Genomic DNA, 17,520 nt, shown 5'->3' with positions numbered 1-17,520 from the left:
CAGACATTCTTCCACCCACTTTAGTCCACACCCTGCGGGGTCGGCTTGCTCAGCTCCTAGAGTTAAAAGTGAAGATGGGGCAGCTGGAGTTAATTATACTGTTTTATAGCTTAGTATCAGTAGGGGATGAGAACTAGGCAAGGGTTAGGAAAAATCATATCTTCAGGATGCTGCACTTACTGTAGGAAACAAAGAAATGGCAGGTATTGGAGAAAATAAGGAAATGTAAAATATTAAATACCACAAAAGTCTAAAAATGCCCGTTAAAACTGCAGCTGAATTTACATTCTATTTGTTCTTCCATGTGGTAATTGGGATGAAGGGTGGGTAATATTTATTTGATTGCAGAAATTTGATATTGCAACCAATAACTGAAATCAGCTTTGTTCTTTGGATTTGTTTAAGTTATGAATTGATATATAATCCTACAAAGCTCTAAAATCTGAGCGTTATTATTATGGAATAAATGTGATTTCTTCAAAAATAAATGCAAATATTATGGAGCATTCAATCCCTCCTCCATGCCTCCCTCCACAATTCTACAGGAAGTTGGATCTGCTCAGTGTAGTAGTCTAAATCCCAGTGGTTGAAGAGGCACATAAGCATACATATGCCTGAGCTACAACACATGAACTTTCTGAGAATAGAGTAGGCTTTCATGATTTAGATTTTTCATCTTATTCTTGGGAGAGATAATCACCAGTTAAAACAGTGATAGTTGGATTCCCAATGAGTATGGATTTTAGGACATATTTGTGTTCAAGGAAGAAAGGAAAACATTACTTTTTCAGTGCACTGCAGTGGCATTGCATTTAGCTATAAGCCAGTTGATAATATTCATTTTTTATTTTATTGAGCTCTACATTTTTCTCTGCTCCCATCCCTGCCTCTCCCCTCCCCTTCAACCCTCTCCCAAGGTCCCCATGCTCCAAATTTACTGAGGAGACCGTGTCTTTTTCTACTTCCCATGTAGATTAGATCTATGTATGTCTCTCTTAGGGTCCTCATTATTGTCTAAGTTCTCTGGGACTGTGATTTGTGGGCTGGTTTTCTTTGCTTTATGTTAAAAAAACCACTCATGAGTGAGTACATGTGATAATTGTCTTTCTGTGTCTTGGTTACCTCACTCACAATGATGTTTTCTAGCTCCATCCATTTTTCTGCAAAATTCAAGATGTCGTTATTTTTTTCAACCGTGTAGTACTCCATTTTGTAAATTTACCACATTTTCCTTATCTATTCTTCAGTCGAGGGACATTTAGGTTGTTTCCAGGTTCTGGCAATGACCAATAATGCTTCTATGAACATAGTTGAGCATATTTACTAATAGCATGATTGAGCATCCTTTGGATATATACCCAAAAGTGCTATTGCTGGGTCTTGAGGAAGGTTGTTTACTAATTTTCTCAGAAATTGCCCCACTGACATCCAAAAGGGCTGTATCAGCTTGCATTCCCACCAGCAAAGCAGAAGAGTTCCCTTTACCCCACAATCTTTCCAGCATAAGTTGCCATCAGTGTTTTTGATCTTGGCCGTTTTGATAGGTGTTAGATGGAATCTCAGAGTTGTTTTGATTTGCATTTCTCTGATGACTAAGAATGTTGAACATTTCCTTAAGTGTCTTTCAGCTATTTTAGATTCCTCTGTTGAGAGTTCTCTATTTAAGTCTGTACTCCATTTTTTATTGGATTTTTTTGTTCTTTTAGTGACCAATTTCTTGAGTTCTTTGTATATTTTGGAGATCAGTCCTCTGTCTGATGTGGGGTTTGTGAAGATCTTTTCCCATTCTGTAGGCTGTCATTTTGTCTTGTTGAGTGAGTGTGTTCTTTGCTTTACAGAAGCTTTTCAGTTTCAGGAGGTCCCATTTATTAATTGTTTCTCTCAGTGTCTGTGCTGCTGGGGTTATATTTAGGAAGTGGTTCCCTGTGCCAATGAGTTCAAGTGTACTTCCCACTTTCTCTTCTATGAAGTTCAGTGTGGCTGGCTTTTTGTTGAGGTCTTTGATCTATTTGGACTTGAGTTTTGTGCATGGTGATAGATATGGGTCTATTTTTTTTACATGTTGATTTCCAGTTATGCCGGCACCATCTGTTAAATATGTTTTTTGTCCACTTGATATTATTTTGTTTCTTCGTCAAAAATGAGGTGTTCGAAGGTGTGTGGATTAATATCTGGGTCTTCAGTTTGGTTCCATTGGTCCTAAGGACTTTCTTCTAATTGAATTTGAGCCTGCTATATGAGAGATTCATGGCTGGCACTACAAAATTGGTTAAGAGCCTCTTACTGAGGAGGTCCCAGGTGCAAGGTTGGTTAGGTTACACACTACTGATGTTTTGCTAAATGTACAAATTCTCCTCCAAGTATTTCTATTTATACTCATCGGTTAGTGATCCTCTCAGTCTTAGACAGAGAAGCTTCTTTTGCAGTGGGTGAGAGTTAATGTGGAGACTCATTACTGGTCAAAGCTCTGAGAATAAGTCATGAAGAATCCTCAACCCTAAACAGGACATCTGTACCAACCCCTCCAAGGCCCAGCGAGCATAAAAAGAGAATGGAAAAGGCAGAAGATGGGGAACAGTGTTATGACATGTTGTCTCAGGACATAACAAGGCTGTTACATTCGTGAACACACAGAAACTGTGGCTACATGCACAAGACTGTCACATACGGAAAATGCATGAAAGGAGGAAGGAGCTAGTTGGGAAGAAGGGAGTCAACTGGATTGTGAGGAGAATAAGACAGGAATGGGGATGGGTATGACCACAATCCATTCATTGTATATACATGTGGGATTGTCGCAAATTTTTTAAAAACGCAAGATCATTTTCCTGAGCCACTCATTTTAAATCATTGTCTCTGAATATATTTATAGGATGGGGAGTTATGAATTGAGAAAAGAATGCTGAGTTGATAGAGCACTGAGTTTGGTTTGAGTCATTCTATGAGTATTAAAAAGTAGAAAGGCAAAAATAGTTCAGTAAATTACTCTTGGCGATCAATACTGAAATGTCAGTGAAGTCAGAGATTCACTCAAAACATCCACACACACAGGCATTTTTCTTCAATATCTGTGGGATTCCAAAGAGATGGAAACACGCCTTCAGAGTACTCAGCGGGAGATAGAGGGACAACTCCATCTTTCATCATATTCAACTGACATGTGGGAAGTCTTGTCAATATTGCTCATGTGTTGCCTCTGGGACTTCAAACTGGGATACCTATTAACTGTGCTGCATGCTGTAATTGTAGCATGTGCAGATCATCCCATAACACTTAGCTGGTGGATGCCTGTCTGAATCATTAAGTGGGAGCATTATGGGTGCCATAACAGCGTTGGAATTCCTGCAACTAAAAGGGAGACACATTTGGCTTGTACTTCATCCACAATCACTTACACTTAAGCTATTGGTAGTTGATTGGGATCTGTAGCATGCTGGGTTTGTGCCATAGACTTCTAAACATATTTGATGGGTGGAACAGACAGGGAGGCTGTGGGTTTTGGCAAGCTGTGGCTCCCATTAGTCAGACTGACTGTGTCTGACACTAAAGATTCCAATTCACCAAGATGAAACTCACTTCTCTAGGCCTTGGCTGATGGCCCAATGATGTTGAAGTGAAGGGCAGGAGAAGGCCAGTGTTACATTAAGCTATGAGTTTCCACTGAGCAAATAGTTGAGTCCTTTACTGAATGGTCTGGATTTTGTTCTTTGAAAAAAAATATAAAATTTATTGCACCTTTTTAGAAATTGAAGACATTGCTAAGATTTAAAGTTTCTGTTTTATGGCAAATGTTAAAGTGTGAGCACTTTCGTGGGGTATGCAGACTAGGCAATTGTATAGCTAATATTTCTGTCCTTAAAGCTTTTATCTTGTAAGCAGTGTTGGTAACATATCCTACTAAGGACATTCCAGACACAGCTGTTTCTAATAATAGGAGGGTCCCCACAGAAATGTCAGGCATATTCTTAAGGGTCTTTGCTGGAAAGGAGGAAATGTCTCCAGAAAATGGACTGTTTCCATTATCAGTGGTTTTCCTGGCAGACTTTTGCCCATTACTATTGTCTTTCATTGACTCCCTGTAGCTCACAGAGGTATGAGATCTTTAGAAGAAAAATTTGCTGTGACAAGGAAAGGCCACAAAGCCGAAGGAAGAGAAACGAGGTATGAAGAGAGACCATCAGATGAATGGATATTTTGGTCACAATAGAAAGGAGCTGAACACTGTGGAATGGAGACAAGAAAGATGGGATACAGACAGGAACAGGAATTAAGCTACAAAAGTACTTAATATTTGGAGGTTGGAATAAAAGTTTCATTGAACAGTGGAAGCTTCTTTCATTCAATATCTAGGAATATGATGAAATTTTGTAAAGACAATTCAGTCTTAAATACACCATTTGAGCTGACAGTGTGCAGTGCATAGGATTGTTCCATCTAGTGCACAGTCCGTCCACTGTTCCCCTGCTCTGAATGATCTGTGGGGTGTGGTCAAAAGAAAGTAAATAGGGAAGATGGATGATTTCTTTTGAGGTGAGTTCAAGAACTTTCTTCAACAAAGGGGAGATGTGAGCATCCTCTTTAACCTCTACTGTTAGCTTTTGTTATGACAGAGTCTGCTTTGTAGCTTAGCTGACTTTGAACTTGTGAACCTCTAGCCTTCTCTCACTCTGGTGATATCAGTATAGGTGTGCACTTTCACAGACAGCCACTTTTACTTTCTGTGCAGTGGAGGCTGGCCTTGAAATCTTGACCTTCCTGCCTCTACCTCTCAAATGCTGGATGATAGGTGTGTACCGTCTTAACCAGTCACATCTACTTTTTGTACAATCTGTTTGATAGCTCTCTTCAAATTTTCTGGCGTCTTCTGAGTACCTAGGTAACCTGAAACATTTGGTTACTGTGATTATTTCTATTTTAAATATTAGTTAGTGTCAAAGATATTTTTGGACGCCCTGTGTCTAGTTATGTTGTACAGAAGGAAGGACAGCTTCATTTTCATTCCCTTAGGAAAGAGACATGGCCAGAAGAAAACGTTGTTTTTGATAGTCATGAAGACAAGAAAACAAATTTTTGTTTCAGTCTTTTGAACAGCACAAAAATGCTTCTCAAGCACTGGGTTCACATCTGTCTTTGTAGTGGTGGTTACACAGGAAATTAGATTCATTCCTAACAGTTTGCCCACTTTTGTGTTGGTAAAATGATTATTCATAAGTAGTCTGTTGAACTACCACAGATCTCCTAGGTTGGGATGGACAACAGAGTGTTAAAAATGTGAACTTTTCAGTTTGAACAAGCTCTGTACAAAACCCTGTTCTCTGAAGAGTGCAAAGATTTCCCAAGAGAAGAAAATCAATTGTCAGTGCCCTTGTTCCATAAACATCTTATCCAGGAAGTTATCTTAGCATCACAGCTCTGTGTGCAACTCCTCTCCCTTGTGTGTGTGTTTGTGTGTGCATGTGCGCACATGGGTGTGTATTCAGAATGTTCTTTGGATGCTTCTTGAAGTCTTCTATATACCATTTCTATATGATACAGTCTCTTCTTTCTTTCCAAAGCTCTCCACTCCCAGAAAAACCCACTGGTCCATTCACACTAGGTTAGATAAAAAACTTGTGCCATGTCTTAATATATGAGCAAATGATGATCTTTGATTCTTTAACTCACCATCATTTGCATTTTTCTTCAAAGCTGATTATTTCATCTCCATTTTAAATAATAAGACAGATTATTTTTCTGTTCACAGCTGATTGAGGCAAATAAAAAAATTGAAGTTGAATTAAGGATGTAAGAAAGCTCTAGGGCCAAAGAAGCTTTTTCTGTAATTAATAATTTTAATTTACTCTTAGAGTATTTTCATGCTGAAGTCCAACATTTCATGTTAAACACTTCTGCACCTTCTGTCGTCTAACTGCCAAATTGGAATATCAGACAGTGGAAATCATGTAGGTTTGAAAGAAGCTTCCAATTCTCTACTCCCAGCGCTGTCTTGTTTTCTACACAGATTGCTCAAGGCTTCTCTCACCACTGCATGGAATTTGCTCATTAGCCCTATGTTTCACAGATCCAGTCATGAAAGATACACATTTAACCAACAAGGGGAAAATAGAGTAAGATTGGAGTTTAGTAGATGCAATGTTTTTGAATAAGGAGATTATGCCAAGGGTATCTGCCAATGGGCCCAGGATTTAAATTTATGAGTCTGTTCTTTTCAGCAATATTTTGATTTTTTTCTCTTGCCTTAATTTGTGAATGGAAATAATTGTTAAGAACTGGTAATGGTGTAGATGGTGGTGTGGAGAGTAGGTGAGGGAGGAGAGATGCAGGTGTGGATTTGGTTGTTATTATGATCTAGGCTTACTATGCATCTGTTACTACAAGAATTTTTTCTAGAACTGTGGTGTCAGTGTTTTAATCCAGGTTGTTTTAGCCCAAGAGTGTTCTGCTACTCCTTTGGGCATAGTTTTGAGTCAACTCAGGAAAAGCCCCCACAGCTGTGGCCCAAATAGATAGCAAGGCTCCTTTAATGCTCTTTGGAGCTGCCATTCGCTGCATCAGTGAGGAGTTGGGAAAGCTGATGGCAAAGAGGAGCACAGTGAAGCATGTCTGTGTTAAAAGTATAAGGGCCATTTCCTTCTGGATAAGATCATAGGCACATTTAGGTTACCCACATATTTTCAGACTTCTTCAAAGAGGAGATTAATTGATCTTGCTTCTGAATTTGTGTAATTGATTTTGAGGTAACACCTAATAACATACCATCTGCTTTCCTTTAAGTGGAGTGATTAAGTAGACAACCCAAAAGGAATAATTCTATGTGGTTTTAAAGAAAAGAGAAAAGGAATAAAATTTAGCACTGTCCATGAGAGATGGCTAGTGACAAGTAAACAGAAGGTGATGTTTTATCCCTTCAATTTTAGTATTCATTATTCATGGTTATTATTCATAAATTCCAGCACAAATGTTAGGTCTGCACCCCAGTGACACATTTACATTTTATTTTAAGTTGATTTCTGCCTAGTTGTGCAAATAAGGATTTCATGAGTTGAGTGCGCTTCGTGTGTTGCTTATCATTTTCATATACTCACACCTATATGTTCTACACCATCTCCACTAGCTATTTCACGACTCTATCCAATATTCCACCCCCAAAGATTTCTAGCACAGAAAAACGATATTTGAATATATTTCCCTAAGGCAATCAATTTACTTTTAATTTGTCTGGAACTAAGCTTTTCTTTGTTGCAAGAAAGAAGGATTGAAACTGCTATAAAATTTATTAGCTTGCAGGAAGATATCTGAAATGAATTTTTTAATGATGGTGCTGTGTGCTGTACCCAGAAGCAGTGTCACCACACTCCAGCATTCCAGATGGTTGCTGAAGTTCCACTGAACCATTGAGATAATGCTAAAATTTTCTACAAGGCTTCTGTTGATATGAGATAGTCCACCTTGGGTAACTAACAGATACCAATGCCCTAATATTCCTGCTTACTTCCAGGGATCATTTCCAATGATTACTATTCAGCTAAGGATTTGGCACACTAGCCCTTTGAATCATTGCAAGAGGCAATGATTGGTTTAATAAACATTTTATTTTCAAAGCTGGATGAGTGATTGGAGAATTATAAATGTAGTCTTTTAATTTGCCCCATCAATTCCACAAGCAGTTTGGAATTTTTTTAAAAGAAAAAAAAAACTCTAGGGAATCTGAAAGTTAAAATTGCAGTATGCTTATTGACTCATGACCAGTATTGTACTTTCCACAGAATCAAGTGTCCTGGGACTTAACTGAAGGAAATGTCAGTTCCTGTTAAGGGGCCACTGCTGCTGATGTTCCTCCCACCTCCAACATTACGTTTTCATTTTAAAAATGAAAGAGTTTTATTTTCAGTGCTAGGTGTCAAACCCATAATCTCCTATATGCTAGTCAAGCACTCTCATATCCCTAACTCGGCTACAAGGGAACATTTTTCTCCTGGTTAACATACCCTGTCTTTTTGCTTTATCTGCCAACATTACTTATGCTGTCCTTACTATGTGATTTTGTCTCAGGCACTCAAAAGCTCAAATCCATCACCAAGTGGCTTTTACACAATTCCATAATGTATTAATAGTTTGTCTGTTTTTCTGGGGAGACCAAATTATAGCTAAGTTTAGGGTCAGAGCTCCTGGTACGCACAGTGTTAAGCGCCCACGTTGCCAGCAGCACGAATACTTTCTGAGTGTATGAAATGATCTGACTATTTCATCTACACAAAATCAAACAAATGGATTGAATTCTTCAGAGAACTGACTAGGTGTTGTAAGAGTTCTACTTGTATGGGCTAAAGGGCTCGGTTCTGTGGGAATCTTACAGCGAGACCCTTGCTAACAGTCTCATGTCATTCATTGCTGTACCTTGGTGCTCCATATTGTAAGGGATAGTTCATCGACCTGAGTCATCTCATGTTTCACCTGTAAAAATGCCTTTTCAAGTGGGTTATAAGCACTTAGATGATGCCCAGCACTTTGTCACATAATTTTTTTCATCGCAGAAGACAAATACAAAGATCTTAGTCCACTCAATCTCTGCTAGTCTCAGTCACTGTCACAACTTATTTCTCTGTGTCAATTTTCTTTGTAGCCCTTTGCTTCAGTTCTTTGCTCCCCATGAATCAGCACAAATGATTTATACTTATACACATATTGATATCTGTTCTTTATGGACTGAATTGAATGGAGCACTAGTACAAAAATGAAAATGCCGGGCACTATTGTAATTGCCAAAATTGCAACTTAGATCATATGAACTGCACATGCTACACTGTCATCTATCATAAATATTAAATTCTCAAGCACGTATACTTCAATATGTTTTAACTTGTCTCTTCAACCAGCTCAGCACTAAACATCCCAGTGGCGATAATTCAATTTCTTTGAATTCCGAAAGGACCATATTTTAAATTCCTTTCCATGTTCCGTTGGTAGTAAGTGAATTGCAGGTGAAGAGAAAGGGTTATGTACCACTTGGCATCGGAGGCTGGATATTGGGTGGCCCTTGATAACTAATGCTGATCTGTCAAATTGTCTGGGATGAAGTTGGAATTCACCAGTCTTTTCATCTACCTTCCCTGTGTCAAACAAAAACTAACCTTTATAGAATTCCCAGTGTTCTCAACCATTCTGAAAAGGCCATGCTAGGCTATTAGGCCTGTCTTTTTTTTCTCTTCTGGTCTCTGTTTTTGGCAGCATCATTTTGCCATTCTCAATAACTTTGTTTCAATATCCCATTCCAACTGGATCCTTCTCCTCCAGAAGCTATGTTTATTCTTCCTCACTCCATAAAATTTGGGCTTGGAGTGTTCTTCTAAGTTACCAAAGGAAAAAGATTATCTGAATTTGACAAAGGACCCTCTTATTACCACTGGTATTTCTTAATGTGTATATCTAAATAAATGAAAAGTATAGGGAATTTTCTGCATGGGATAAAGACTGGTTTGCAGAGCGCACTTTCTGACGTCTCTGAAATAATTGCACATCAGTATTTCAATTGTCAATCACAATTATGCCACCCTACTGATTCTGTCTGCTGTGTATCAGAGCATAGTGCTATGGGGCTAAGGACTGCTAAGAAGTAGGAGGCTAGGGAAGTGGAGAATAAAATGAATGATTTAGGGAAGGAATAAAGGCAGACGGGAATGAGATACAAGTAGCTATTTGTAGAAAAATATGTAATGTAAGTTTCATCAGAATTAGAATGACTACAGGATGGCTTCATACTATTGGCTTCTACGCCTGTAAAACTGTATCAGCCTTCACGGATATCCCTTTACATGTTTTACAGTTGGAATACGATCTTTAATGGTTAAATTTTTCTTTATGAATGAGTGTAATTCCACTCCCCTATGGCTTTGAGACACTGTCCTTAAGTCTTTATTGATTTTGTTCAGATATTGGAAGGTCCTTTTCTCCTTGTTTCTGAACACCTAAGCAAAGTCAGTTCTCAAAATATTAATCAGATTCAAGCAAATGTCTGAGTTCCACCGTGTTTCCTGCTCTTAGCAGTTTTTCAACTTTCCTGTTCATGCTTTTTTCATTGAGCTCAATAATACTCTGCATGCTTTGTCACATTATAGAAACAGAATAGATGTTCTTTCTTCAGTCTCTGAAGGCTTTGAAAGTGCCTTTAAGAAATCTACATGGGAAGTAGAAAAAGACAAGATCTCTTGAGTAAAGTGGGAACATGGGGACCTTGGGAGAGGGTTGAAAGGGAGAGAAGAGGCAGTGAGAGGAGCAGAGAAAAATGTAGAGCTTAATAAAAATCAATAAAAAGAATTCTTTCTTGAATAATTCTTCCTTTTGGTAATTTCCCTGCACAATAGATTGATACATGAACTTTTTTATGAAGTCTTGCAATATTTTTTAAGTAAAAAGTTTGCCAGAGTATACCAACTTCTGTAGATCTGAAAGATTTATCTTTGGTCATATTAGTCTTATATTTTATGGGAATCAATGACAATTTTTAGATGTTAAGAAACAGTGTTTGATATTTGAACAACACATTAAATTCATAGACTACACTTTTAAACTAAGTTTAAAGTTCTTAATTTATCACAATAGATTCCATGCTAACTATTGCTAGTATAGAAAACTTCCAGGTTGAAATAATTATATTTTCAAATGGATGTCAAATGCATACAAGATTTCTTTAGAACCACCCAAAACCACTTGTCACTTGATTAATGTTTCTCAAGTTCTACTTTTATTGCCTTTGACAAAATGACACAGATTGCGTTTTAGGTTTCTAAACTGTTTCTATTAGTTAGAACATTTAATTCCAATTTTAGGAGTTACATGAGTGGCACAGTATCTTGAGGATCAATCTAGATTTCCCTTTGTTCTTTCTGTACTTTTTATTATTCCATTAAGTTAAACGGTTATTCACTATTACTCTGTAGTGGCTTTTTTGCTAGCTTTATTGGGTAGCAGAAAACAAAACTGACATAGTTTTTGCTCATTTAGAGCTTTAAAAAGCAAGCAAAACGTACACGACCTAACTCAGCAATTTCAAGTGGGATGAGTGCGATGAAAGGAAGGTTCTATGAGCCCTTAGTTTAAGGGATTATTGAGTGATTCCTCAGACTGTTGAGAAAGTAAAATTCTAATTGAGACTTCATGAATAATGTTATCCACCATGAGGTGTGTTCATCTATTAGAAATAAAGACTCCACTAAAGAAAATAAATAGCCCAAATAAAGGAGAGTTAATTTTGCCTCTTATAGAAGAGGAATTCAGATCTGATGAGGTGTCTATGTAATTAATCTAAGAAAAAGTGTATTATTCTATCTTTCTTACAACTAAGATGGGCTTAGCAAGCTTGACTAGTATGCTTAGTTTTTCAGGATTCTATGTTGGTTTATGTTTTTCTGTTCTCGGACAATGATTCTTTTTTATTTATATAGTTGATAAGCCGAAGGTGACCCTGGTTTTTGCAAAGCTTCTTCTGAGAAGTCTGAGTTACTACTTCTCTTTTTTCTAGGTTCCTAACATCTAGGAGGTATCTGTATCAGGCATTTTTATTTTGTCAAGGCATGCTAGGAATTCAGGTTTCATCATGGTGTTCATTTGAAGCAACCTAGCATGGGGATGGAACAACAAACTTGGAATTGAGAGTAACACATGCATGTGATTTTCCTATTGCATGGTGGTGTAAAAATTTCATCTCAAAATTTAAAAAGATCCTCCTCATAGTAAAAAAAAAAACTGTAAGACATAAAAGGTTGATTACGTTTGACAGAGTCTATGGTACAGTGGCCCACCACTGTTATAATCTAGAATATTAAGTGAGTGGGCTGTAATACTGGTTTAATGATAGGCTAGAACCTCATCTCACCTTTTTATCTGCTCACATGTTAATGGCTCTATGGCTTAGAGACCAGAGCCTCTCTACCACTGAGCCCTGATTTAAGAACAAAAAGAACAGCATTTCTGTTGCATTCTGGATTTTTTTCCTCCTGGCTTCTAGAGATGCTTGCTTTGATTCATAGAAATGAAAGTCAATTATTGAACTATGTTTATTTTCACTTCTTCACCATTTATTCCCCCCCCCCCGCAAAAAAACCTGGCACTAATTTTTTTATGTTACTTGAAAAGTCATGAGATACACCTTAAAAGATAATAGTTTATTATTTGAAAAGCTCCAAATCTGTACATTTTGTTGTACTATAGCAATCCTAAAGCCTTCCAAAAAAAGCACAGGACTTAGACTAGACTGACAGGAGGTTTATCAACTCTTCCATTCATGTGTTTGGAGTTAGTACCACATGCTTTCTTTGTATGCAAAAGAATATTTCTGATGTTTTCATATTTTATGCCCCCAGGGACATATGCATGTTGAATTATGATAGAGTAGTAGATGGCATCCCTTGGAGTTTGCAAGGAAGGGGTAGAGAAAGAGGTTTGGCAAACCTTTTATTTTTTCACATGCATGGCTATTCATGCAGTCATGATGTAAAACTGTGCTGGCATTTGAATAATTGTCTTATCTCTACGGCAGGCACTTTTCTTGTTGGTGATAATGTTCATTTTTTATTTACTTTCCAATATGCAAAATTCTGAGTGCTTCATCCCTAAGCACTGAAAAGGTTCAGGAAATATCTATATTAAAGATGTTGCTAATGTTTCACCGAGATACAGAGAATTTTTTCTTTAGTAACATTTTAAATAGCTTAAACAAGGTCAAGTACCATATCTACCGTTGTCTTCAAATCTGTACTCAACATGGATAAAATCTTTGTCATCTAACTACTTCCATTGGCTTTTCTCTCCTATGATATTTATTTTTTATAAAATTAAGGGAACACACACACAATAAAATTGCACAAAGACGGTGTGTTATGTATAGATTAACTCAGGCAAGCCCTTGACATGTTAGCTTCTTACTCTTACAAAATGGAGTCACAACATACAGTTCCAATTTTCATGATTTATCTCTCTGTCTTTCTCTCCCTTTGTGTTTGTATGGTAGACACACTTATACTTAATTTATGTGAATTAGAGCATTAATTCCTTTGCCTTTGTTTTTCTTCTAGCTTTTCTACCTCCTCCAGTCCTACCTCAGAGTCTTAGTTTTGTAAATATTAAACTGATCATATTGTGAAGCATTGTACAATACGATGAAAATTTTCATTCGGTCATCTTTATATAAGAATGTCATAAACATCAATGAAGCTGGAAATTAGGATTATAAACAAACCATTTAATTCATATTTATTCAGTGATCGGGCTCTTGTTAACCCTTTATCCATGTTTTAGTAATGTAGTCTTTGTAGGCTTCTGAGAGCCAAATAAAAGACTTAGGCATGAATGAAGCATAGCTGGAAAGATAAAAATGTTATTGTAATAATTGTGGATTCTAACTATTAAGATCGTCTATAGCAGGTCTAAACCAATCAATAAAACCTTTATGTTTTAGTAACATAGGATGGACTATACATGTTTTTGTGGTTGTCTTAGTTAGGGTTCTGTTGCCATGAAGATACACCATGACCATGGCAACTCTTATAAAAGAAGTAAAACATTTAAGTGGGCCTGTCTTACAGTTTCAGAGGTTTAGTCTGTTGTTGTCATGGCAGGAAGCATGACAACATAAACGTGCAGTCATGATGCTGGAGAAGGAACTGATAGTTTCACTGTGTGCCACCCTGGGCGTAGTTTCGACCGATATGAGACCTCAAAGCCTGCCTCCACAGTGATACACTTCCTCCAATAAGGCCACGCCTACTATAACATAGCCACACCTCCTAATCATGCCACTCCCTATGGTCAAATACATGAGTCTTTGGGGACAATGCCTATTCAAACTGCTACCGTGGTGCACTATGGTAGGTTAAAACAGATATATAGCATGTACTATTTAAGACGATGTAATCAACATTTTGATCTGCTTCTTGTTGTTAGGCGAGAATCAACTCTTCTGTCTCTTCTAGGACCTCTAAACTGTTTAATAGGTTATTGTAAATTATAGTGCTACTGCTGTGTGTTAGAATACTAGAACTTCTGTTTTTGTGCCTACTTTTATCACCCCTCAGCCTTGTCTTTCCTGGTTTGTAATGGCTACTATTCTAGTTTTGTGGCTTCTGTATATGAAGGACAACATGTGGTGCTTGTTTTTCCAGTCTTGACCTATTTTGCTTAATGTAATGTCCTTCACTTTCATCTACATTGTCTCAAAGGATAGGAATTCATTTTGTATGGCTATGTAATTCTGGTGAGCATTCATACCAGACTTTCTTGTCCCACTCCTCTGCTGATGGGCAACCAAAGTGATTCTCTATCTAACTAATGTTAATAGTACAATGATATACTTGGGTTTTTCAGGGATCTTTGTGATTTTTTAAATATATTCTTTGAATATATGTCCAGAAGTGATAAAGAGGTAGATTAGCTTTTCTGCTTTATGATTTTGGAGGAATGTTCTATTTTGTTCTCCCTCATAGCTGTTGTAATTTGCATTCCTACTAACTATGGATATTTCATTATGAAGTAAGTCCTTAATAAAAGTGAAAATTCAAACAAATAAGGAGAAAAAGTTAGCTTGTGGCTAATTAAATGATACCCAACATATAAGAGGGATGAGTGTGTGTGTGTGTGTGTGTGTGTGTGTGTGTGTGTGTGTGTGTGTGTGTGTGTAGGGCTAATTGAAGCCTGTGAGTTCTCTGGAAAAAAAGTGGTCACAGTGTATTCCTTCTGATAAGACGTCTGGTAATCGTGTTGTCATAATGAAGTGCTTTCTGGCGGGAAGTGGTGGTCAAAAAGAAATTATGTATTAGGTTTTCAAATAGAATCCACAGTAATCTCTGATGGGTAAGATGGAAAGAGGCTGACAGTGTTCATAAAAATTGTGGGCAAGTTTCTCTGATAAAGTGAACATTGGATTTCCTACCTTGTTTCCACATCCTCTTCTGTTGAATGCAGCTTCAAACACAGGTGCTTTTTAGCAGTAGGTATTGATAAAATTGCTGACTCTCCACACACTAGCACCCAGGATAAACTTTTAAAAATATGTTTTCATCATAACTTGTTTCTTTTTAAGATTTTTGTTTTGTCAGCAGTGGGAACAGCGAGGATCAAAAAAAAATGAGTAATGTTTAGAGGGAGACCTATAGCTTTTTAAAAATCCATTTTTTTTCCCACACTAGTCCCCAAAGGCAATAAAGGACCATCCAAAGTGCTATTTCCCAAAAGGGCCTGTGGGTACCAGAGAGACCAGAACACTGTGGGATTCCAGTGATTTCTGGAAAAAGCTGATGAAATTGATTATCTTCCTTTTCTTTTTACAGACCAGAATGAAGGATTTCATTGCAGGGAGGAATGCCGGATTCTTGGCCACTCTGATAGATGCTGGATGCCTCGGAATCCCATGCCCATCCGTTCCAAGTCTCCTGAGCACGTGAGGAACATCATCGCTCTGACCATTGAAGCTGCTGCTGATGTTGAGGCTTATGACGACTGCGGCCCCACCAAGCGGACATTCGCAACCTTTGGAAAAGATGTCAGCACCCACCCGGCTGAGGGGCGGCCTATCCTGAAATTCAAGAGGACTGTCGATGTGACCATCTGCAGCCCCAAAGTCAACAGCGCTATCCGGGAGGCAGGCAATGGCTGTGAGGCTATTAGCCCTGTCACCTCCCCACTGCATCTCAAGAGCCCTCTGCCTACCAAGCCTACTATGTCTTACACGGTCGCCCTGGTTCCTCCAGCTCGTGATCTGGAGCACCATGCCAACAATGGCGCCTCTCGTCCTTCTGAAGCTGAACCCCGTGGAGCCGACAGTGAGAAAGTCATGCATGAGGTCAATCCTATTCTGAAGGAAGGGCGTGACAAGCAATCTCCTGTCGTGAAGCGTCTGAAGGATATCATTCTGTAAACCCATCTGGGGAAGAAGAAAGAAAAAAAAATCACACTGGCTAGGGGAAGGTGCAGCATCTACTCATTTTACTCACCACTGGTTGGTTCTTGAGTGGCTGCACTGTAACGATTTCCCTAAATGTATTGTGTATAAGTGACTATCAATTCCGTGACAATCCCTCTCGTTTCAACAGGCAGCAGGGGTGTTCAGTTGGAGCAAATTAGCTTTGGCTTGAGTTGTTCATGGGGCCTTGATGTTGGGGAAACAGAGGCAAATTTAGTTGTGAAAAGTATTATGTATTGAGTGTTTGAATTTATATATTTTTCTATGTCAAAATGATAATATAAATTACCATTGTTTGTGAAGAATTACATTTAAAAAAAGCAAAAAAAAAAAAGCAAAAAAAAAAAAAACCCTGGACACCTTTAATAAGCTCGCCATTGTTTTTTTTTGTAGTGTAGACAAGTTATTGGTCATTTATTGTGTACTATTCATTGATTCAGTGACGTGAACTCGAGCCCCCAAAAGGTTGTTTCTGAAGCTCGAGTACTTTCCAATGCCGCTACTTTGCTGTGGACGCCCCTGCTTTAAGAACCCTTTTGCTAGCTGTGCTGTTGTTGTATTTGATATTGCAAATTGCTATGTGTGTGGTGATGGCAAAAGGCTTTTAAAGGTTGATGTTTTCTTTTCTTAAAAAAAATAATAAAAATACAGACAAAAACAAAATGCAGAAACTGAGACAGCAGATGAATGAGCAACACCACACCTAGAGGTTGAGTACTTGGTAGATACTCACATATTTTAATCCATGTAGTTGTTGCTCACTATCTTGCAGAGGATTTCTCCTGCCTTTCAGTCTTCTGCCCGGGTCTGTGCTAGATCATTGTAGAAAGTCATTTTTGGATATGCTGCTATCTAATTTGCAGTTGTCAGAAATACTGTGCTGAAAATTTTATGAGATGCATTATTTTTTTTCTAATATCAGACCCTGAACAGGAAAGTTACTCCTGATGTTATCAGTTTTCAGGCTGAGAAATTCCCTGTCTCCAATCATCTAAAAATCATGCAACATGACTGAGTCTATTTTGAGATCTAAATTACCATCTCTTTAGACACACACTTCCTGATTCAGTGTTTTCCCAATCATGATTGGAATTAGATGGTAAAGCACATCATGGGCTGGAATCAAGGGCTCCATGCTGCTCTTTACCTTAGGCTTATAAATAATGATAGAGTAAGCAGTATGAAGTGTACACTTAGGAAAAGCCAGGCACTAACATCACTGATCTAATTACTGTGCCTTCTAAACGGAGACACTCAGACACTTGAACACGTCTTTTTATGACTAACCCTTTTTTGATTAAAAATGTGAACAAGAAATTATTAAAACAAAAATCCCTTAGATTTAGTAACTCTTTTTTGCTGTAGGCTAGGAATATGCCTTTTTAAACTAACAGAGTGCCCATTCTTTTTGTTCTTTTTAACACTGCACAAATGCCCCTTTTTATCATCTGTCTATTAATATTCACTAGCCAACATAGTATTCTTGCAGCCTAAGAGTTCATTATTTAAAATAAACTCAAGAAATATGTCCCCTTTGCTCTACCTTTGTCTTAAAGGAATTTCTTCTA

At 37.8% G+C, this 17,520-nt stretch overlaps 1 protein-coding gene across 3 annotated transcripts in view; it reads left to right on the top strand.

Annotated features, from left to right (window-relative positions):
• The window catches only part of Pcdh19 (protocadherin 19), a 98,020-nt gene extending 81,836 nt beyond the window's left edge, over window positions 1-16,184 (top strand). For all 3 annotated transcript variants that reach the window (XM_038317098.1, XM_038317097.1, XM_038317096.1), the window contains one exon: window positions 15,321-16,184. In XM_038317098.1, the coding sequence (XP_038173026.1) occupies window positions 15,321-15,907 (587 nt within the window). In that variant the 3' untranslated portion in view covers window positions 15,908-16,184. The remainder of the gene's footprint in view (window positions 1-15,320) is intronic.
• The last annotated feature ends 1,336 nt before the right edge of the window (window positions 16,185-17,520 follow it).

Source organism: Arvicola amphibius, chromosome X, assembly GCF_903992535.2.
Source record: "Arvicola amphibius chromosome X, mArvAmp1.2, whole genome shotgun sequence".
In the NCBI taxonomy this organism is placed as follows: Eukaryota; Metazoa; Chordata; class Mammalia; order Rodentia; family Cricetidae; genus Arvicola; species Arvicola amphibius.
Note: the sequence above shows the minus strand (reverse complement) of the source record. Positions and strands in the feature narration are given on the sequence as shown.